This window comes from Euprymna scolopes, chromosome 35, assembly GCF_053919585.1.
Source record: "Euprymna scolopes isolate OS-2025 chromosome 35, ASM5391958v1, whole genome shotgun sequence".
In the NCBI taxonomy this organism is placed as follows: domain Eukaryota; kingdom Metazoa; phylum Mollusca; class Cephalopoda; order Sepiida; family Sepiolidae; genus Euprymna; species Euprymna scolopes.
This window is the reverse complement of record NC_136516.1, coordinates 59941502-59965907: the sequence shown is the minus strand read 5'-3', so window position 1 is coordinate 59965907 and position 24406 is coordinate 59941502. Positions and strand designations below refer to the sequence as shown.

General features: G+C 34.7%; 1 protein-coding gene across 2 annotated transcripts in view; it reads right to left on the bottom strand.

The window, feature by feature from the left end:
* The window catches only part of LOC145259873 (2-oxoglutarate and iron-dependent oxygenase JMJD4-like), a 282216-nt gene that overhangs the window by 115715 nt on the left and 142095 nt on the right, over positions 1 to 24406 (bottom strand). The window contains exons 3-4 of one of the 2 annotated variants that reach the window (XM_080117748.1): positions 18774 to 18906; positions 17560 to 17942 (exon numbers count right to left, since the gene is read on the bottom strand). In XM_080117748.1, coding sequence (XP_079973874.1) covers positions 17881 to 17942; positions 18774 to 18906 — 195 coding nt within the window. In that variant the 3' untranslated portion in view covers positions 17560 to 17880. Of the gene's footprint in view, positions 1 to 17559; positions 17943 to 18773; positions 18907 to 24406 lie in introns of those variants that run through there. The other variant, XM_080117747.1, reaches the window with a different exon arrangement.

Below are 24406 nucleotides of genomic sequence, written 5' to 3'. Positions count from 1 at the left end.
ATCTTTACAGATGAAAAGTTATTCTCATTTCAACAGTTCCACAATCATCAAAATAATAGTCATGAGGCAGTACCTGATAAAGCAGGAAAGGTTTTCAGAACACAGTAACCAGCATCAGTGATAGTCTAGACATCCATTTCCGAGAGAGGGAAATTTCCACTGTTTTTCTCTCTAATTGGAGTCAAGATTAACAAAGAACCTTACATTAAGGACATTCTTGAAGGTGCACTGACCCCTCTCCAACAAGATGGTGCGACAAGCCACACTGATCATCTAATACAGCAGTAGTGTAGAGGCAACTGTCCGTCTGGATGAGCAAAGAAAATTAGCTTCCCTCATCACCTGATCTTAATGTTCTTGATTATTCTTTGTGATTGATCTTGGAGAGTGAAGCTCACTCTACTCTTGTCAAAACATTGAAGCTTTTAAGATAAAATTGAACAAATGCTAGTAGAAAATATCTTTGGATGTTGTATGTGCTGTTATAGATTTCCCCAAAGAGACTTTGTAGTATAGTGAAGGCTCCAGAGAAAAATTTTGAATAATATTTATGTTGTATTGTCCCTTCAATATTTGCTAATTATTTTCTGTAATTGGGTTTTGTAATGAATTATTTTGTTGGGACAAATCAGAGTTTTATTTTGCAACAGTATTTTTGCCCCACCCTATATATAGCAATGCACATGAAAAAATTGAAATAGCTTAAAATATTTCCATATTGGTATATATAGAAAGAGCTTGATGAGCTAAGAAAGAATCTTTTTAAATTTTTAAAATCTGATTAAAATTAAGGAAGTTATGACTATTTTTGTGCCTCACACGTTTGGATATTTTCCCTTCTTAAAGACCATATGTGTTTCGTCATATTTTTTACACTACTTTTTCAGTAAAAATGTCATATCTTGTTAAAACACAAGACTAAGCAATGACATTTACCATATAAGTGTATTTTTGTACAAGGAATCAGAATATTTAACTGAAAATCTCCAAAAGTGCAGGGTTTCCAAATAATCTACAGTAAATGTGCATAAATATGCTGCAATTCCTTAAAAATGACATGTATCCATAAACAGAAAAGAAGTTGGAGAACTCAAAAGTTGAATTGTAATGTGCTTTATGCACAAAAACTTGAATCTAAACATAGGATCATTTAAAAATGAATATATTGCAATATTTCGTTGGTATTATTGTAGATTAACACCTTCTGTTTAACTCCACCCAACCCCTTCTGACCACTCCTCCAAAATGTGATTCTACCTTTTTAGGCAATTATGTATGTATAATTCAATAACTTGAGTGTTATTTCTTCCGCCTGTCACACCAATAATTTCCTGGGTAAGGTTAACACTTTTGTCCACACTTCCAACTTCCAAACTTCTGTATACGTAACGCACCTTCTCTCAACTTCCAACGAACTTCTGCTAATTCAACTTATTTCTTCGAAATCCAACTTCAAAATGAATCCCCCCTAAAAAATCAACCCTCTTTTATCTCCAACCAGGAGCATCTCATTTGCATATCGGGTGGTCACATTGTAGGCATATAAAGAGATAAGGCAGCCATTTTTGTTTGTTTCTTCTTCATTCATTTCATTCCACGACCGACCCGTTGAATTATGCACACGTGCTAATTAGGTAAGTCGCACGTTGCCCTACACTCCCCCCTGATCTCATGATCACACACAGGGCAGGGGGGCAGTCGTCTTTGTCGAGTACTTCTTTGAAGAATCAGGGGAAGCACTTCCTCATTGTCATCTTCCTCATTACCACCGTTATTGCCACCAGTCTGTTCCATTATCCCCTCTTGTGGTTCCCTATGCGGCGTTTCACAATCAGGGCGCGTGGGCAGTATTCGTCTTTCTCGGGTACTTCGATGAGGAACTGGTGGTATTACTTCCTCATGTCCATCGTTCTCATCACTATTGCCACTAGTATGTTCCATCATTCCCTCATCTGGTTCTGTAGGTAGTGTTTCTATGCTCACCTGTAGGGGCAGTAGGCGATCAGGATCATCCCTGAACTGTATGTGATCTTCCTCATTATCCTCAGAATCAGAAGAGGTATAACAGGGGTGGATATCTTTTACATGACGTGGTACACCATTAATCAACATGGTCTGAGGACTTATGATTTTGTCTATTTTTCCTCTGCAAAATTTTACAGTGCACCCAGCATTTGGGGTTTTTACCCAAACATGGTCTCCCGCTTGATATGGTGTATTGACAACGCTAACCACTGATGGTGTGACATCAATTCCTTTTATACGCTGTTCATAGCGGTAAATCCCATTAGCTGGTGCAGTTTCTGGTGTTGCATCATCCTTTGGTGTCACATTATACCAGTACACAGTTTCTGGAATAGAACACTGTGTCCTGGCCGCAATTCTTTCAATGGTGCGGTGACACCGCTCCGCTATACCGTTATCCTCTGGAAAATATGCACATCGGTAACGCATTCTAATCCCCCATTCCTGCGTAAATTTCTGAAATTCTTGACATCGAAATGTAGTGGCGTTATCAGTCAGAATTTCCAGCGGGGCACCACGTTCAAAAAAGACAGTTCTCAACTGTCGTATAATGCTAGATGCATCCTGTCGTATAATGCTAGATGCATCCTGTCGTGTCAACAGGCACCATATTGTGAAACGTGTCCGACCACAATCTGTCAAGGTCAAAAAATGCTTGCCCTCATAATGCGTTACATCCATTCCTACTCGATACCAGTTGTCCTTCACCTCAAACTTCTCTTTTTGCCATTGGGATGGTGCCGGATCAATTCGCTGACACTCTTCACACGAGCGTATAGCTGCCTTGATTGATGCTCTTGTAGTTGAAGGACACACTCTTCAGACAAAATATGTTGTCCTCCAAATTCTGGGATGTCCACTCTGCTGATGTATTGTACGGATCTGGTCAGGTGTTAATTGATCTGTTACGGCCGCGCATGTCTGTTGTGGAGGATCAGATCCCTGCCTCATTACATCAATCCACCTCTTTGGTACTCTAGTCAAGCTATCATCCAAATTCTGCATTGACGAAACTAAGGTAATGTCCACCTGCAAGCTGTATTCGTCAACTATACGCTTTATTATTGCCAGTCTCCTTCGTACTAACATCTCACTTGCAGCTCTAGTTTTAACTCGAGCCTTTCCAGTCAAGGTGTCGGTCAACCAGTGGTAAACACACGAGTCAGTGTGAGGATGCACAACCTTAGCCTGCCATTGCAATGCAAGATTAAGCCCTTTTAACGTGGCATCGAGTTCTGCCAAATTTATATGCTGGGCATCATTTTTCGGACAAAGCCAGCACGCATCTTTCACAACAATACCCAACTGTTCCAACACGACACCTGTAGCCAGTGAACTTGCGTCAACCCATGCATTCAGTTCATTTCCAGATACTTGCCACTGACCCTGGGCAGGGTCATTTCTATGTACTCTGGACAACATTTCAGCCATCATTTGCTGGAGAGAATCATCATCCACCATGTCGTCTCATCCTTTGATTACTGCAGTTACTCATCTTTTTAACAATCCTGTTGCCGATCGGAGCCATCCACAGACAGGTAGATGTCCTACTAATTTACCGCAAATAGAAAACACAATGCGTCTTGTCAATACACTGGGTAACTCTGGAATTGCGCTCCGTCGCTTCCATCGCAAAGTATTGCCCTTCTCATAGACCTCTAGGCCTAACACGGGCACCTCGTCCTTTAGGCGCTTAGAGTCTTTGCTTATTAACCCAAACGATTCCAGTTTTGCTCGAACCACATCTGTATACATTATATCCTCATTAACGTAGATGTCGTCAATGTAAGCTGAAGCAGCTTTTGCTGTGGTCTCATCCTGCATCAAAACAGTTTTAATAATAGTTGTCATTATTAAGGGTGCTACGTTTAGGCCAAAACCTAAACGTGTCAAACAATATCGTTTTCCCTTGATTATCACTGTCTGAAATGGCCATAATGACTCATGGACATGTATCTGCAGGTAAGTTCTCTTCAAATCCAGCAGTGATACATTACTCCCTTTCTGACGCCACTCTCTTAGTTTAGCAGCGCACACATCTGCGTTTCCAGTGAAAGCATCAACATGTTGATTCAATTCTCGGTAATCCATTATGGGCCGAATTTTGTCTTTAGTAGGTTGTTCAACAGCCATGAGCAGAATTAATCCTTTGGGTGGTCCCAGACGTTCCTGTGGGTATGGTATTAACCATCCATTATCAATCCACATCTGAAGTTCTTCTTCAACTGTGGCCCTATTCTTTGTGGAAACTGCATACTCTGGAATGGTGTTGCACAGCCGATCTGGTGCCTGGCTCATAGTCCATTTCCACTTTGCAGTCCATGCCTTTTCGTTGTCGTCAAACGTAGCACAGAAGTCCTTTTCTTCAATAGACATGGCTGCACAGACTTCTTTTCCTTCTCCAAGCATTACACCTCCAGTCGCTGTGATTATGACGCCTCCTAGTGCTTGTATTGTATCAATCCCAATCAATATGTCATAGCCAAGGGGTTTTTCTTGCATCACCAGAACATCAACTTTGGCTGTGTCACCCTTCTCAATACAGATCGTGACTGTCCCTTCACCACAACATGCTCGGGATAAACCATTGATCGTCATAATACCGACTGGTTGCTCCCGCCACATCTGACAGTAATGTGCACTAACTATAGACCGGGAACACCCCGTGTCTATGTGTGTTGAACACTGCACATCATCAATTTTAATGCCAATGACCAGTAATCCTGTGTTTATTGGTTGGTAAGGGGCAAGGGTGGCGATAGTACCTTGCCCCTAACGTCGTTTCTCGAACAGTTGCGAGATATGTGCCAATACTTATTGCAGCGATAGCATTGTACTGTTCTCTGTGCTCATGGATATACACACCTATCACTCCGGCAATCCTTAGCAAAATGATTTATAGCACACTGGGCCTACACGCTTATTACTACCTGAGAGAGAATCTACATTGCTTCCATGCGGTTCAACTGTTGCATGTTGAATACTAGTTGCTGCTGCAATTGGCTCCTGTTCCTTACAGATGTTTTGAGCTCGGGCTAATAACTCGTCTGTTGTCAATTCATCAATTCGTGATGATGCCCGCAACAGTTTGCTGACCTCCTCAGATAAGCCTACTAAAAAGGCACATCTTAATATCTTATCGTTAACCCCACCAAATGGTACCGATAACTTTCGTAGGTCGGCTAGGTACACATCAACGGTTTCCTTGGAGTGAAGTCGCCGGCTCATGAACTGTTGCCATGCAACAAATGGATCAGTACCAAACGCTGTAGACAGGCTGTGTTTGATTGTATCCCAGTGTGGTTCATCCCCGAGTTGCTGGTAGACTACATAGCCCCCTCCGGTTAACCTCAAAGGAATGACTGTGGCTGGTTCTTTACTTATTATCTAATATTTGTGGTTTGGTTTTATCTTTTTTTGTCCCTTGGTCATTTTTCTTAACTCGTATACGTGTTTAAAAATTATGGACGTGTTTAAAAATTATGGACTTAGTATAAAAATCGACCCTAATAAAAAAATTGTTAATTTCTTAGACATAACCTTAAATCTTGAGAATTCTACCTTTGAACCCTATCATAAACCTAACCAATCTCTACTATATGTCCATAATGAATCGAACCACCCTAAAATCAATATTAAAATCAATAGTTCCCAATATCGCTTTAAGAATTTCTAGAATGTCTTCTACTAAAAACATTTATCAAAAATGAAAAATATTACAATGGAGCCCTTAAAAACTCGGGATACAATTCGCAAATTAAATTCATAAATAAGAATGATAGAAACATAAACTGCATAGAAAATAAACCTATTAAGAGCGTAATAACATATAATATGGCAATGTCTTCCCGTATATGAGTTAAGAAAAATGACCAAGAAACAAAAAAAGATAAAACCAAACCACAAATATTAGATAATAATACAAATAAGCAACAAACCAAAACCCTTAAACGTAAGAATAGACATAAGGAGACCCTATGGTTCAACCCTCCATATTCCAAAAACCTAGAGACAAATATAGCCAGAGAATTTTTTAAAATATTAGATAAGAACTTTAAAGCCCCCCCCATAGATATAATAAAATTTTCAATAAGAATACAATCAAAGTCTCTTACTCTACTATGCCTAACCTTCATCAAAAAATAATTAATTCTAATAGCAAGAAAATTAATAAGCTACAAAATACAACTTTACAAAATATAGCAGACTAACTGTAGAAGAAAAAATAAATGTCCACTACAAGGCTCGTGTAAAATTAAAAATGTAATCTGTAGCTGCACAGTATCAAAAACCCCAAATCTACATGAATCTATTAACAGCCATAACTTAACCACCAGATTAAATAATGAAACCAACTTTAACCAATCTATCAATCAATTACAAACCAACCCACCATATAATAATCCAGCACCAGACATAACGGAAAATAATCACAATAAACAAGAGGCAATATATTTTGGTTCCACATCTGGCCTAATAAAACATAGAATTTCAACGCACAAATATTCTTTTAAAAATCACTCTCTGTCAAACCAAACTACTCTATCCAACTATATTTGGCAACTCAAGAAAAACAATATTCCTTTCAAGTTGAAATGGCAAGTAATTGAATTTTGCAAACCATATAAACCAGGAGATAAATTCTGCGCACTATGTACAAAAGAGACCCTAAAAATTTTGAAATATGAAGATATAAAAAATACAACCACCCTATTAAATACAAAAGAGGAACTAATATTCACATGCAGTCATAAACGTTGGTTTAAATTTAATAAATATAAACCACCTTAAATCATTAAAAATTACTTATTAGTAAAAATAGATTACAATTTTTTTATTATTCTGTAATAAATTTAGACTAATTATCTCCCTTACATTCTTTAATTAAAGAAATATGCCTAATTATCCCCCTTACATTATTTAATTATACAAATAACATTATCCTCCAATTTCTTTCGAATTTTAAACCTTAGCGTCCGTTAATCAAAAGTACGTTAACGGAAATAAATTATTACATAAGCGTTCTTTTTGAAAATTTATCATTTCATAAGCTGGAAAGCTATAACAAGCATCTATATGAGTACTTTAACCATAGTTCCTGATTTCAAAAGGCGAAAAATTAAAAGGTAAATATTTGTATGAATGTTTTTATGCATATATATGTATATCTATGTATATGTATATATATATTCTATACTTTCTCATATATATGCATGTATGTATTTGTATATGTATGTATGTATGTATAATATTGTACGTAAACCAAATTTATATTTATAATTTTACTCTATTTTATTTCTATCCCTAACTCATATTAATTTTCTTATCAAGTTTTAAATCCATACCTTTATTTTAATTTTTTCCAGATACATCTGCCTTACTTTAATGCTAGGTTTATTTATGGTGTCTTTTACTTTTAATAAAAACCCTTTCCAATATTTGCTGATGAGGAAACCTTGTTTAATAAAAAACTATATGTAATAATTATTGTCCCTAACTTGATGTCTACCACAATAAAAACATTGTTTTCCGAAACGATCATACAAATAATTGATTTTGTTGTTGTTCCTTCTTATGAAACGGATTTTTAAATTATCAATCACATTACTAAATATATATATATAATGTAAATTTGGTTCGTTCCAAACGAATAAAACCATATTTCTATGTTACCAATTTATTTGAAATTTTCAGACAACCCATCTTTAGAGTCGAGCCATGTTTTTATGTTGTTAAAGTAAATTTACCTTGCGAATTATTAAAATATTAAATAAAATAAATATATTTTTTTAACCGTGGTGCGAATCTGTTCTGTTGATAAAACTGAACTTCCGGTTCGATTCATTTCACAGCCACGAATTGACGAAAGATTTAATTTTCTGTTTAGTAAGTAAAACAACAACAAAAAAAAAAAAAAACATAATTCATTTGTTTATCTTCCAAATTTTTTAATTTACACGTTTTCTTTATTATATAAGGCCAAAAAAAAAAAAAAGTTTGTTGGTTGCTTTTTGAGTTTTTTTTGTTTTTCGATATAAGATTTGTTGGAATAAAAAAAAAAAAACACGATTTAAAAAATAGCGCGGATCACTCTCTGCATTAGCACTGAAAAATGTTACTAAACATTTATTAATAATTTCTCACTTTTACAAACATTTGATTTTAAATTTCTTTTTAAATGACGACTTTTATTGACTTTTTTTTTTTGTCCACCTCCACAATTTTCTTTTTTAAATGACGACTTTTATTGATAAATAAATTTACTCCTCCGCAGCTTTTATTGATAAATAAATCTACTTCTCTGCCACGGACACTGAACCCCTCCTTTTTTTTTTTTTTTTTTTTAATAGTATTTTCGGGTGGGTATGCTGACAACAAATATCAGTTAAATTTTGCAAATAGCCCCCTCGCTCCAAAAGTGGTGTTTATTCCGGAAGCTGTTCTTAAGATTTGGAGGTGGGGGGGGGGGTGATTCCAAGGTGGACCTAATCCAAAAAAAAAAAAAAAGTTTTTTACGCGCACATAAGCAACTATTTTTTTATTAACTTTTTTTTTACTTTATTTAAAAATTAGTAAATTTCAATGAATACAATAATAAATCATTTATCATTAATATGTGTTTTTGGTTTTGTGTTGAATGAAACTTTTTTTTTTTTCATTACAACAATAATGAACCAATTTAAATCTTCCGACATGCGTTTAAGGGTTACGAAATTATCAATAAATCGTTTAGTTACTAAGCCAATGTCAGTAAATAAAAAAAATGTTACGTGCGCATGCATTAGCCTTGACTAGGGGGGGGCTAAGGGAGCGACCATTAAATAATTATGCTGGTCGCCAGGGAACTCAACGCCCAAGGTGTACCTAAAGTGGCACCTATGCACTTATGTTATCGTGCTATTTTTTAAAATAGTATTTTCCTGTTAAATTCAAATTTTACAATATGTTTTTCTTTTATTAATTTGTTAAGTGAAAGTACAGATAACCCAGTCGGTTTCTAATGTGAGGAAAATCTAGCCCCCCTCCCCCCCCAAAAAAAGGGGTACTCTGGATAATAACAAAACATTAAAATTGCCTCAGTCTCGAAAGATTTCTTCTCTACTGAACGAGGAAACAAACAGTGAAGTGTAGTTCACCTTCTGTTTCTCTCCCCCTCTCTCTTCCTCTCTTAATATCTCTCTCTATCCATCTCTCCCTTTCCCTCTCTCAATCTATCTTTCTCTCTATATCACCCTCTCCATCTCTCTTTGAGCCCCTTTCTCTCTCTAACTCCCTCTATCTCTCTCCTTTCCTCTGTCTCATCCCTCTCTGTTTCTAACTCCCCCCCCTCTCTCTGTTTATCTATCAATCCCTTTATCTCCTTCTCTTTCTCTATTTTCCTCTCACTTTCTCTTTTCTATCTATATATCTTCCTCTCTATCTGTCCATCTCTAATCCCTCATCCTATTTTAGTCTCCTAAATTAATTACAGTGAATAAGGCATTGTCAAAACATGGATAAATCCTATTTTAGTCACCTAATTTACTGACTGTGAGAATAGAAGTTATTTGGAAATTACTGCTACCTTGAACAGCACCAGAAGTAACTGGTAAAACCTTTCTAATTAAATTGATTTTCGCAGCCATTTGGTAACAAAATGACATAGCCTTAGCCCTTGCTGCATGAGGAATACCTGCGACCTTGCTGCCAAGTTGAAGAATTATTTATTCTACTTTAAAACATTCAATTTTTCAAAAATCTCATCTTCGACATCTCGAAAACATCCAATATGGGGAAAAATATTGCAGAAATGCAAACTTATTGTTTAGGATGAATGCACAATGGTACGCAAAAAATCACTTGAGGCTCTTGGTCGATCCTTGCAAGATTTGCGTGGCAATGTCAGACCATTTGGGAATGCAGTAATATTGCTTGCAGGAGATTTCAGACAAATGTTACCTGTTATTCTTCAATCAATACCAGCAGATGAAATAAATGCTTGCATCAAATACTCTACTTTTTTTGTTCCATGTGAAGACATTAAACTTAACTCAAAATATGCATGTACAGTTGCCGACTGTTCGATCCGCACAAAAACTTTTGCATCACTTGTGGGGAATTGGGTATGAAAAAGTGCCAGCTGATCAGAGTTAAGGGCAAAATTCTTTGATTTTTAACTTCTGTCATTTCTGTAATTTTATTTCATCAAAAGAAAAGTTAGTTTAAAAGGTTTTTGCAGATATTCAAATTATAAGAATTCCATTTGACTGAGTGAATGAGCTATTCTTGCAGGTCAATACAAAGATGCCCATGAACTTAACGCTATTATTCAATGTAAAATTCCAAGTGAGGTAGTCAAATACAAATCCATCGACACTGTTGTGAAAGCAGATAAAGTGGTTAATTATCCAACAGCTATATTTGCCAGTGATGCCACCGCATGTATTGCAACTGAAATTTGGTGTACTAATTATCATTTTGTGAAATATAAACCAATCCAAGCTTTGCAATGGCACATAGCTTGCAGTAAAAAAAAAAAAATTAACAAACAATATCATAGAAACAACAATCTTAACAGGACCTTTCACAGATGAATATATCTTCATTCCATGCATTCCTATGATTCCACCGGATACATCATTACACTTTAGGAAATTGAACTCTCCAATTTTATTGTCATTTGCAATAACCATCAACAAAGCACAGGGAACAATCTTTACAATTGTGGGCCTTACAGTTACACACTGACTGTTTTTTCACATGGACAATTTATGTTACGTATTCAAGAGTCACCAAACCGGAAAATCTCTATATCAGCTAAGAAAATGGAACAACAAAAACTGTGTACCCATGCAAAATGGAAAATTAAACCTATAGGAAACATGCTTTTTCTCATTTTGGAACTTTTTCCATTGCGCCAATTTGAGCCACAGCAACGCGTGGCAGGGTACAGCTAGTATATATATATATATATATATATATAGTGTGTGTATTCGACAGGTAAATAAGTTAGCAAAAGTTATATTTAGTTTTAATTTAATTACGAAATTTCGAAGAAAATTCCATAAATTTGTTGATTTCTATTTTCAAGGTTGAAGGTGTTTAGGTTATCCTGACGCTCCGCACTCCTTTGTTTACCTCGGAAGTGACGTCACACAAATCTTACAATTGTAAAAATAATCTGTTTTATTTTTCTTTCATTTTGAGCTCCTTTTTTCTCCCGTTTGTTTTTGTTTTCTACAATTAATAAACCAGTTTACAAGTAAAAAATAATTTGTTTTACTTTTTAATTACCAACACAGTAGCGAATTTAATTTTTTTTTCTCTCCCATTTGTTATATTGGTATTTGAGCGGAGAATCTAACATTTCTTTTCATTTTGATAATTTGTTTTAGTTTTTAATTACTAACACAGCGGAGAATTTAACTTGTTTTTTTTTTTGTCCCATTTATTATTTTGAGCGGAGAATTTATTTTATTTTCATTTTGAGCTCTTTTTCCGATCTGGCGTTACCTTTTCCTGCACTTTATGACCCGAGCTATATTTTAACGCTATTATTTAGAAACCTATTATTTAACATGGGGAAGGGAGGATGTATTATAACTATTCTGTACTTTCACCTAACAATTCAATTAAAAAAAAAAAGGTAAATATGAAGAATTACTCCACCCTCGAAAATTCCTTTAAAATTATCACTCTTAAAGGTTTTCGGGGTCGCTGAAAACGAAAATAACGTTTAAAATTACAGCAAACAAGTAGTTTCCAACATATGAAGAAATGTTAGTTTTAAAAAGTGAGGGATCATTTTTCTATAATAATTTAACGTAAAATGATTTTTTTGGGGGGGGCTTCCTTTCTACCATCGGAAAATTCTTTAAAATTACCTGTTTACATTTGGTGGGACGCGGTGTAAAATAATAAACAGTTCTTCTGCTTGGTTAATGTCGGCACGTTACTTATGTTAAAACGGTTAATTAAACTGCATAAGCACCTGTTAAAAAACTACACAAGTTCTATAATTGAACAAAAAACAAACCGGCAGTTAGTCCCCCCCCCTCTAAAAACAAAAAAAAAAAAATCATAAAGTGAATGCATTTCTTCATATCTTGGAAACTACTCGTTTCCTGGAATTTTAAAGGATTTTCCGATGATGCAAAGGAAAATTCATGACTAGTAATGCCAACTTTAACAGTCATTTACAGGAATTCCTCTGGCGGCGACAGATCCAAGACAACTATTTTGGAAATATCTTATATTGGATACGTTTTTTTATAATTTTTAATTAAAATACACGAGAAATGTTAAAACAACAACAAAAAGAAATTTACAAATTTTAAATGCGATCGTGAGAACTGTAAAAAAAAAAAAAAAAAAAAAAAACTTTCATAAATATATTTTTTATTGCGTTTTGTTACAGAAATTTACACATTTTAAATGCTAAAAAAATCACGAGAAATATAAATAAAAAAAATTTTCATAAATATATTTTTTATTGTGTTTGGTTTTTGTTATGTTTGGTTAAGAGAAGTTAAACCTTTTGGTAAATATCCAGATCCGCTACTACAGAACACCGACCACTCTAATTTGTTTTTTTTTATAGGTAATTGAGGTCGCTGACAACGAATCTGATAGTCAAACTTGGGGCAAATTTACCGTTTGCATGGTATTAACCCCTGAACCCACGAACTATTTTCCACCATTTTGCAACTTCCGTTTACGCTATGCGCGCGCTGCAACATGAACGATGGCTTGCTTCACCTAGGAAACTACCTTCTCACATGGCGTACCAATCAAAAAATTAGGGACTGACATTTTTTTAATGACTTACAAGTTAAAGAAAAGTACAACAAATTGGGGAACCTTTTTTTGTTTTTTTTTGTCTCAGGTAGTTTTTAATGCGGTTTACAAAAACATAAGCACCAAACATTTTTATGTTTTTCGTTTTTTTTTTTGCGGGAGGGGGGTTCAATTATAGAACTTATGTGGCTTAATAGGTGCGTAAGTAACGCACCGACATTTACCAATTAGAACACCATCTAACATTTTTCGAAGATTTTACTGTTTACATCGAGCGGGCGGGTGTCGTGTTGTCCCCCCCCCATGTAAACAGTAAAATCTTCGAAAAATGTTAGATGGTGTTCTAATTGGTAAATGTCGGTGCGTTACTTTTTGATTATTTGAAAATTCTATGTTCCAGGAAAAAAAAGAAAACAGATAAATTAACCCCCCCTCCCTAACTTGGAGTGCTTTCCTTTTCTTGTTTTATTTCTTTTTCAGCTAATTTTAAATTCTCCACCCAAAAAGTGCTACAATGTATTTTTGAAAATTAGAAAATTCTATGTTTTTTTTGGGGAAAAAAAAACAAACAAAAAAAAAAAAATCCCCACCAACGTAGTTTGCTAGGTGAAGCAAGCCGTCGTTCATGCTGCAGCGTGCGCGTAGTGTAAACGGAAGTTGCAAATTGGTGGAAAGTAATTTGTGGGTTCAGGGGTTAATACCATGCAAACGGTAAATTTGCGCCAAGTTTGACTATCAGATTCGTTGTCAGCGACCTCAATTACCTATAAAACAACAAATTAGAGTGGTCGGTGTTCTGTAGCGGATCTGGATAATTACCAAACTTTTACATTATAAAAGGGTGCTTCTGCATTTTACAACCCGCGCTATTTTTTAATAGTATTTTCAAGTTAAATTTAAGTTTCAAGATATTTTTTTTTAATTTAATTGTTAAGTGAAAGTACAGAATAGTTACAATACACCTTCCCTTCCCCATGTTAAATAATAGGTTTCTAAATAATAGTGTTAAAAATAGCTTGGGTCGTAAAGTGCAGGAGTACCTATAAAAAGTAACGCCAGATCGGAAAAAGAGCTCAAAATGAAAATAAAATAAATGCTCCGCTCAAAATAAGAAATAGGAGAAAAAAAAAAAACAAGTTAAATTCTCTGCTGTGTTAGTAATTAAAAACTAAAACAAATTATCAAAATGAAAAGAAATGTTAGATTCTCCGCTCAAATACCAATATAACAAATGGGAGAGAAAAAAAAATTAAATTCGCTAAAACAAATTATTTTTTACTTGTAAACTGGTTTATTAATTGTAGAAAACAAAAACAAACGGGAGAAAAAAGGAGTTCAAAATGAAAGAAAAATAAAACAAATTATTTTTACAATTGTAGCCATCCGTATTATAAGATTTATGTGACGTCACTTCCGAGGTAAACAAAGGAGTGCGGAGCATCAGGATAACCGATGTTTATTCCATAGGCCGTTTATACTACGTTGGAGTAGGTCATAAAAATACCTTTCGCTTAATAAGTAGAAAAAAAATAACAAAAATTCTTAATTGTAGTTTCATATGTTTTCTAACTGCTTTTAAAATTTCTAGAATATTGATATAGATTTTGAGAGTTGTATTACACATAGATTCGAAAAAATTGCCAAAAAAACAAATATATAACAAATAAATGTTATCAAAAGCAAGATAAGTTACTACATTTATGTTCATATTTTCATGTTTTTCTTAATTCGTTCTTGAATAAAAATTAAAGAACGAGTGTTGTTTATACTGTGCTAATGCTACAGCTGCTGCTGCTGCTAATATTAACTTCATTTGTCCAAATTTGGGAATAAATTTTTTTTTAATTAAAACTTAAAAATTACATAATATATAATAAATAAATTCTATTTCCGACTATTTTCGCACCTTAGCTGGGCCGAAAAAAATTGGGGGGGGGGGATTTGTCACCCCTCTATGGCTGTCACCCGGGGCGGACCACATCCCTGCCCCCACCCCTTAGCTACGCTAGTGGGTATGCGCCTCTGAACCCTCAGACTATTTTCGGCCATTTTACAGCTTTCGTTAAGGTACGCTCGAGCGCACACCAAGGCTAATCGTGTGCCATATGTGCGCGCATACGTGTATTAAAGCGACTTATCACATAGGTGTAGTAATCTTTCGCGGACAATTTAAAATTAGATTGAAATGAATTTTTTTAAAATTGCGGATAATTTCGGAAAGACAATTGTTTTTTTGTATTTTTTGTTGGTGAATGTCGATAATACACTACCGCAGGACGTGCCTTTAAAATCTTAATTTTCATAGAATTTCGAGTGTGTTATAAACAAATATTCCATTCAAAATTGGGGCAAATAGTTTTTAAGATATGGAAGGAAGCATCAACACGTTTTTTTTTTTTTTTAAGTTCATGTTTCTTCTTTTTTTTTTTTATAAAGTTCATGTTTTGTTTTTTTGTTTTTTATAAAGTTCATGGGTTTCTTTTTTAGTTTCATCAGCTGAATATTTTAATAGAACGTAAATTTTTTAAAGAAAAAAAATATTTGAAAATTGACTTACCGCAGTGCGCAGTAGTAGCTTAAATTAAATATAATGCTGTATTTAAGAGATAGCAAAATAATTGTTTTTGTTTTAATTTTCTGAAGACCTTAACCGCAAACCACCACTTAGCATGCGTAGTTCTAATGTTATTCCAATGATATTCTTTTTGAAATTTCAAAAGAAGCCGACTACTGTCAAAGTTTTGCAAAATAATACCATGTGATCAATTTCATTTTAGAGATTTCTTTCAAAAGCGTTCGTTTAAAAAAGAAAAAGTATATTGTTCTATTACTGTTTTACTGTTTAAATAATTTGACTTTGCTCGTTTTATTTTAAGAAAATATCAGTTGAATAGACATTTTTCATTCACTATTAGAAGAGTTTTCGGTAAAAAAAAAACAGTCGCCAAAAAGATAAGCATTCTTTTTTATTTTTAGTCGCCAACTGAAAAAAATCACTCGCAAATGCGAGTGATTTACTCACAATGTAGAGCCCTGCTGAAGAAGTTTTTTTTCAAAATGTTCGATACTCGTCATATTAGAGTCTTATTTTTAACACAGAAAAAAAAAAGAGAAAAAAAAAAATGGTCAAAAATATTTCAGACACTTGAAAGTATTAAGATTAACACCTCTTCTGATTGTTTCCCAAATTTCATGACGAAATTCTTCATACAATCACGGTACGGGCCTTTAGAAATTAGGGAGGGTCATTACAAAACCTTACCGAAAACGCCATTTTATGACGTTCACATTTTTATCACTTTATTTGCTTAAAATTCTTAAAATATATAATGTACATTCATATTTATTAATTCATTTGAAAGTATATTCATTTCTGAACAAAATTGTAATTTGAAGACTTGAAGTGCTTTAGTTTAAAAAATATGGCTATTTTAGTAGAACTACCTTGAAATCTGATTATCCAAAGCGTTTTTTTCTGTCCGTGTGTATTACTACTACTAATATATATATATATATATATATATATATATATATATGTGTGTGTGTGTACAATATCCCTCTCTATTGCAAGTCCAACAAATACCAAATCCCTTCTTGTTACAGAAACATTTTTTTCCCATCATGGATAGGACTTAAACATTTAGAGCACAACCCCAACTCTCTACCTCTTTTAAATTTTACAACATAATTAGGATAAGAACTACAAGAATAATCCTGATGGCCATTAGCTTTGCAAAAATTACAAATGTAATTTGCTTTAGTTGCCTTGGTATAAAAAGTCTTCAAGGTGGAAGGTTTTTTGATAGCAGAGGTATACTTAAGCTTATGAGAAAACTTCTTAACAGGACTCACAGCCTTACAAGGGTAAGAATCTTGCTTATAAAAATTCAACGTACGTGAAATTTCAGAACAATTACCTAATATTTCCTCAAGGAATGGAAAATTATTTCCAATCTTGTGAACCGATTCTGTCTTAAAAAAAGCCAGTAACTTATCAAGAACTATGTGGCTAAGCAATTTATTTCTGCAACTCTAGAAATTCAAACAGTCAATATTTTGTCTCTAGCTAAATTCCTCCTCTGCAATATGAAGCAGTAGTAACAGGAGAAGAAGCTATTTTTGCACTAAGCTCTACCCCCAATAACATCCTTCAAGACTTACGTCAGTAAGAGACAGATAGAACGAGAGGAGAGTGACTAAGACAGACAACAAGGAGAGGGATGGAGTAACTGAAGAAATCCTAACAGTTACAGATTTCCTGAAAAGGAGACCCAATGACATAACCTCCTTCTTGGTGCTCAAAAAGAAAAAAAAATGCCAAAATTTAACCAAGAATCAATTTGATTTTCATATAATGCCAAACTAGATACCCCAACCTCATATGGCAGCCAAAACTGGCAAAAGTTAGAAAAAAAGACCAGAGATTATAGAAGACAGCATGAAAGAAACAGAATGTGACTATACCACCAAAAACTTATTCAGGAGTGTGTGTGTGTGTGTGTGTGTGTGTGTGTGTGTGTGTGTGTGTAGGAGGGGGGGGCAATTTCTATAGTTAAATAAAAAGGAAAAAAAATTCCACTATTAGTAAAAAAAAAAAAAAAAAGCCCTAATTTTTTTTAATCAGATTCCACAAAATCTTAACATGGTGTCAAAATTATTATCATCACTTCCAATGAAGGTCACTTTGATGTATAAAAACGTTACCAATACAAAGTCATAGAAAATCAACAACAAAAGAAAATGGAAAAAAATAAAGACTTGATGGGTAGAAACAATTTTATTAGGAAAAGAAAAAAACTTACAGCCAAGAAAAGTTCACAAGCTGTCTGCTGTTAAAATTTTGCTATCAGTTACAAAGAAAGTCCTTTATGTGGTAACAATTACAAAAGATAGAAAGACAGGTTGAGAAGGCCTTTTTTTACTTACTTCAGTGATATGAGATTTCAACTAATGTAGGTTTTTTAGAAAGGTCGAAAAGAGTTTGCAATTTAAGCTTACATTTTGTAATGTTGTCTATTTTATAATAATAGTCCTCTTGAGTAGATTAGTTAAAATATCTACAGACAAAGATAACTTATCTTAAATGTTCTGAGAGTGTTCTTTTATAGCAAAGAATTTCCTCGTTTTCCTGAAGGAATAACCTGCAAAAAAATGCACATCATTATACGTACAATAATATTCTGAAGAGGCAAGAAGTTTGATAAAAAATCTTCCTCATTCCTTCTTTGCATCCGGTCAGAATAGAAATATTCTTTTCCTTTGACTTAGAAAAACTGCAGCTGAAGACATATCCATTTTCTTCAGACCTTAGAAGAAAATACTTAGCCATAGTGATAGAAAATACCCAGTCGTTGTGATAGACACTTCCAATTCAATCTTTCCTAGTGAGATTATTTCTCACATGTATCTTCTCTTCTGCAAGCTGGTAATTTTCCGACATATTTAACTGCCAAGTCCTTGAAAGATTTCTTGGATTTACTTGAAGTAGATTTCTCTCAGCAAGATACGATTTCATCAGGTAATTTAGACACAATCACATTAACATTATAAACTTCACCAGGTAACTTAGACGAGTTCAACATTTTGACATCCTGTTTAGATGGAGAAAAGATAGCACATTGACACATTTCAAGTATCAAATCCAGACTGCCAACTTCAGCTTGTAATTTTATCACAAAATGCAGGAATGCACAGATCAATAAACAGGCAGAAATTAGTCACATGACCAACAATGTCAGCAGCAGTGAAGTAAACTCAAGAGAAAGGAAGAAGAGGAAAAAAGAGAAGTATATCTTCCAAATTTTTCTACATATTAAATAGTGTAAGATTCAAATTATATATTTGATGTACAGAAGAAGAAAAAAATTTTGAAGACATGATGATGAGTTGTCATTTAATGCTCAAAGAACATTAAATGACAACTCATAATCATTATCATCAATATCAAATGGAGTCAAAGATGAAAAACTTACTTATTTCTCCTGGATTAACAGTGACTTCAAGCAACTGCTTACAATCAAAGTAGCACTCTGGAGGTGGCATCAGTGACCATTTTTTATATCCAGTCACTTGGGCCTGCCATGAAGGGTTGCCTACATTGTCCACCTAAAAAGACAAATATGTAGAAAAACTTTAAAATGACTTTTTTCAAAATTCTTATTCACATGAGTATGGGTCACACATATAACATATATTAGCTACTTGTATTTTCTCTACCGCTCTCCCTCAAACCAAGACTGTACCCTAATAAACAAAGTCTCAGACAGCATAGATATAGCACTCTCCCTCGATACTAGCGCACAAATACATGTATTTGGTGACTTCAATGTCCACCACAGTAACTGGCTAGGATTCTCAAATCACACAGACGTAGCTGGTAGCGCAACTCATAGCTTTTCTATATCTCATTCCCTATCTCAGTTGGTTACATTTCCGACACGTTTCCCAGACCAGCACGATCAACATGCTTCACTTCTAGATCTCTTTCTGACAACGGTTCCCAATGACTGTACAACAAATGCCCACAGCCCACTCGGGAATGCTGATCACGCTGTGATAATGGTAGAAATCAGACTAAATTCTCACCCTAAAACTGAAAACCCGCTACTCAAAACAACGAGGTATTACAAAAAGGCTGATTGGGAAGCCATCAGGGAGCTCATCAGAGATGCCCCATGGCAAAATATCTTTACTCTTCCAGCGGAACAGTGTGCAAATGAGACAACTGAATGGTTCAAAACTGCTATTGAAGCACATGTTCCCGCACGGAAATACTATAGCAAGCCCCACTCTCCCCAATGGTTTACTTCTGCTTGTGCAACTGCCATTTGTCAAAGGCAGCATGCGTTCCGCAGATTCAACCGACATAAGTCCAGCTCAAATAAACAGAAGTTTATAGAAGGTAGAAATAATTGTAAGAGAGTGATAGACACAGCTAAGACAGATTACTCTGAAACCACCAGAAAGTGCATCGAAGCACAGAAATTAGGAACCCGGGATTTTTGGAAAATCTACAACAGCGTAGTTAATAATGGACAGTCAATTATTCCCCCACTAACAAACAATCATGAGGTTGCTTGCACGGCAACTGACAAGGTTAATCTGCTTGCCAGTCGGTTTGCCTCAAACTCCACACTGAACTCGGTACACCACTCACTCCCTGATTTTCCTCTGCGAACAGACGCCACACTTGATGATTTGAAAATCACCCCTTCTCAGGTACATGCTATTATAAAAAACCTAGATACCTCAAAAGCATGTGGACCAGATCTCATCCCGGCTGTGCTATTAAAAAAATGCTCTGCCGAGGTTGCTCCAGTTCTGTCCAAACTTTACAATAAATGCTTTAACGAATCTTGTTTTCCCGACTGCTGGAAAACCGCCTCTGTGGTACCAGTCTTCAAGAATTCTGGTGAAAGAACTGACCCACTAAATTATCGCCCCATTAGCCTCCTCCCGCTTTTCGCCAAAATATTTGAGTCGTTAGTTAATCAAGCCCTAGTCCAGCACCTAACAGCTGCTAAACTCCTGACTGACAAACAATATGGATTCAGGCAAGCCCGTTCAACAGCAGATATCTTAACTGTAGTTTCTGAACGTATATACCGTTCATTGGATAAAACAGGGGAGGGTAGAGCGGTAGCCCTTGATATATCTAAGGCTTTTGACAGGGTATGGCACCATGGTCTTCTAAGGAAAATTAGATCATATGGAATCACTGGAAGAATTCATAATGTAATTAAATCCTTCTTAAGTAATAGAAAAATCAAAGTTGTCCTTGACGGACATACATCCAAACAATATGACATAAATGCGGGAGTACCTCAGGGGTCTATCCTTGGACCTCTATTATTCCTGATATTCATAAACGACCTCCCTGATAATATTGTTTCGGAGATGGGTATATTTGCCGATGACACCACTCTCTATAACAGATATGAGGGGAAAACAAATGAACACATATCCAAGGCAATGGCAGAAACACTAGAGGACGACCTCCAATCCATAGTGGAATGGGGACAAAAATGGTTGGTCACATTCAATGCTGCTAAGACTAAGCTTGTTTCCTTCAATAACTACAAGAAACCTTCTCTACCACCAATAGCAATGGCCAAGAACACATTGCCTGAAAGTACTTCTTTTAAACTCCTCGGCCAAACGTTTACAGGGAATATGAACTGGAATAGATACATTGAGAGCATTGCCAAGGCTGCTGCAAGGAAGGTTGGCTCCCTCTACCGTGCTAGAAAACTACTTACGCCTGCCAGTATCCTATACCTCTATAAGGCAACCATTCGCCCATGTATGGAGTACTGTTGTCACATCTGGGATGGTGCATCTGTTGCTTGTCTCTCGCTCCTGGACAGGGTTCAAAAAAGAGTCGCCAACCTGATAGGTCCTGAACTGTCATCTAGGCTTCAACCTCTGTCCCATCGACGAGATGTTGCATCCCTCTGCCTGTTCTACAAATACTTTAATGGTGAATGCTCTGACGAACTGCAAACACTTGTACCTCCCCGACGTAACTACCCCCGACAAACCCGACAAGCTACTAAGTCTCATCCCTTTACAGTAGAGATCCCTAGGTGCAAGAAAGCCTTTTACTCCAATAGTTTTTTCCCCAGAACTGCGGGTCTTTGGAACTCCCTTCCGGGATTCTGCTTTCCCAACTGCAATGATATGCAGAAGTTTAAGTGTAATGTTAACAAACATCTTTCTACTCTTCTCCCCTCATAATGACCCCGCTAATTAATTCCCTAATAGTAGCCCCCTGCTTCAAAGTGGCACTGTGCCTTGTTTGGGGTGAAAATTGAATAAAAAAAAAAAAAAAAAAAAAAGTGCTAATGAAATTTTGGATTCCATATTTGTTTCATTTTTCAAAATAAGATTGCTTATTTGTATAAAATACTAGACTACACATGACCTGTTGGGTCAGTATGTTATATTAACTACGGAATTAATGTATGAGCATGACACTTGTGACATAAAGAAAATAGTTTTTTGTGACATAACAGAAACATTTCTATGAAAGTATATTAAAATGAAAAAGAATACAGATAGATATCTATGGGTCATTCTGTTTATAATTGTTTATTTAAAAAAAAAAAAAAAAAAAAAATTACAGCCATTGAATTATAAGTGGTTTGCCATACTTATAAGTAAATGTGCACTGAACAGATACCATAATACTTAAAGTTAAATACAAATTTTGATATATCTTTTTTTAAACACACACAGACAAAAAAAACAAAAAAAAAACAATTGGGACACTGAAAACGTACACAGTAAAATAATGTTTTATTGTCGCGTTGATTATTTATTTATTTGAAATGCAAATTAAAAAAAAACATTTTCGGGGTTATTTATGTTGGTAGTGCAGAAGAAAATGTATTTTTTTAAAGAAAGGTGTATTAAACAGAGAATAAATTTAAAAAAAAAAAAATGAAGGTGGTGGGCAAATCGCTGTTGTAAAATGCTTTTATGGTTGTCAACGGGTTAAAGTAGATTTATTTGTAAGAAAATTGCATTAAAATACTTAAACGTAATACAGAAATGAACGATGTAAAAAAAAAAAAAAAAAAAATGCAGAAAGTATTAATTGTTTATTTGGATAATTTAAACGCAAAAAAAAACCAAAAAAAAAAACCAATTAGGATGCTGAAAACGTACACAGTAAAAAAATGTTTTATTGTCACGTTGATTATTTGTTTATGTACGCATGCGAATCCGGAAGTCGTAAACTGTTACAAGGTCATTTGAGCTTTATAATTATATAGATTTAAGTCAGCATTTTCTAACAATACTCATTTAAAGGCTTGCAAACTCACATGTTAAATGTCAACTTTTTCAGTCTATCCTCATTATCACATGCATATACAATTGAGAGTTGGAAATCTTGAGCATCCCTATTTACTTGCTTCTCCATGATGACAGTTGAATACAAGTTTGGTTCTTAATAGGGAAAAATGCAGCCTAAAAACTTGAGTGGGACAAAAATAAAAATTATTTCAATCTAAAAGGATCCTTCCTTCACTAACAGAAGACAAAACAGATATTACACTTTCATCCCTAGATCCTACTAGAGTGTCTTTGGTCTCTCTGTACAGACCATTATTGTCATGCTGTCCTGACAATATTTCGCTTATAAATAAATGCTAATTAAATGTTCAAATAAAAATATTCAATGTCAAATAAGATGCCTTCAGCATAGCTACACACAGCCTCATAAGATGAAAGAAAAGTCTGCACTTCTACCTAGTGATATTAAGTAACTCAAAGTTGGATACTCCACCAGACAAGCCCAATTATGGCAAGAATTCAGCAAAAGTAAAGTGCACAAGAAAAAGAAATTACAACAGTTAAGTGGTTTATTGAAAGAAGAAAATGATTCTTTATTTAATCAAGGTTTAAGTGGAGGAGATCCTTAAAATAGCACCCAGGCAAAAATGTAACTTATAAAGATATCTAAAAAAAAAAAAAAAAAAAAAAAAAAAACTTGATTTATATTAATTATGTAGAGCAATATTTTCAGATGAAAGAATGAATATTTAAAATTGCATATGGAGGAAAATCTCTTAATACATTCAAGTTGAAAAGAATCTTTAATCTGTGAATTATGTTGATGATTATTAAAGAGAGATCAGTTTACAAAAAATAAAAAACACTCAAAAGAAATCTTAAATTACATATGAAATTTTTACAATTATTTTAAAAGACCTTGATAGAAAGCTTGAATGCCTACTAAAACACTCTTTTCGAGTGTCGAAGGTCTATCTGTACAGCAGTTTGTCAGAACAACCTTTTGCAGCCCAAATAAGATCTCATCATCAATATGGCTAACCCACACTAGCTATTACAAAGAATGTTTCACCTTCTCCAAGTCATGTTACCTCAATTACAAACACAAAGTAAAATACTCCCCCAGACTAGCTAAATTCTTGTGTTGAAATCCATTAAGACAAAGAGACCAAAAAGAAAGATTATACTATAACATTAAAATGGTCAAATGTGAAGAGGAAAATTATGTTCAACTTGGGGTTTGAGAGATAAAGAACTTTAATGAGACATTCGAATATCTATGTATCTCATATAGAGTTCATGTGTTCTTTCTCTCCAGACTACCAACACCATCATTTGTAGTGAAATGCTATCATTTCTTGAACATAACATTTTCCAAATAATTACATAAATGCACAGACGGTGATTAGGTAACTTTTACTTTACGAAAAATTTCAATATTAATGTAGTTCTTCCCTCCCCACCACTGACAACATAATAGTAAGAGAAATGATGTCATTTCCGGAATATGCTTCCACAGGTATTCTATATTTTTTGGAATATGACATTGTAGGAGACTGCTTTGTGACCCCCAAAACGGACATTACTCCCTCCAACCCAACCCCAAAAGAGAAGGTTTGGTAATATATAGAGAACTAAAGAGCATGTTTAAATGCAGCATAATCATGCTTCTTTCTACCAAACACTACAACCGTTACGTCATTCCTGGATGATAACATTGAAAATTTAGAAAAATATGGATTACCCCCTACAGAAACTGGCCTAGTTAACTTTCATAGAAAACAAAAAATATAAATGAATTAAAGTA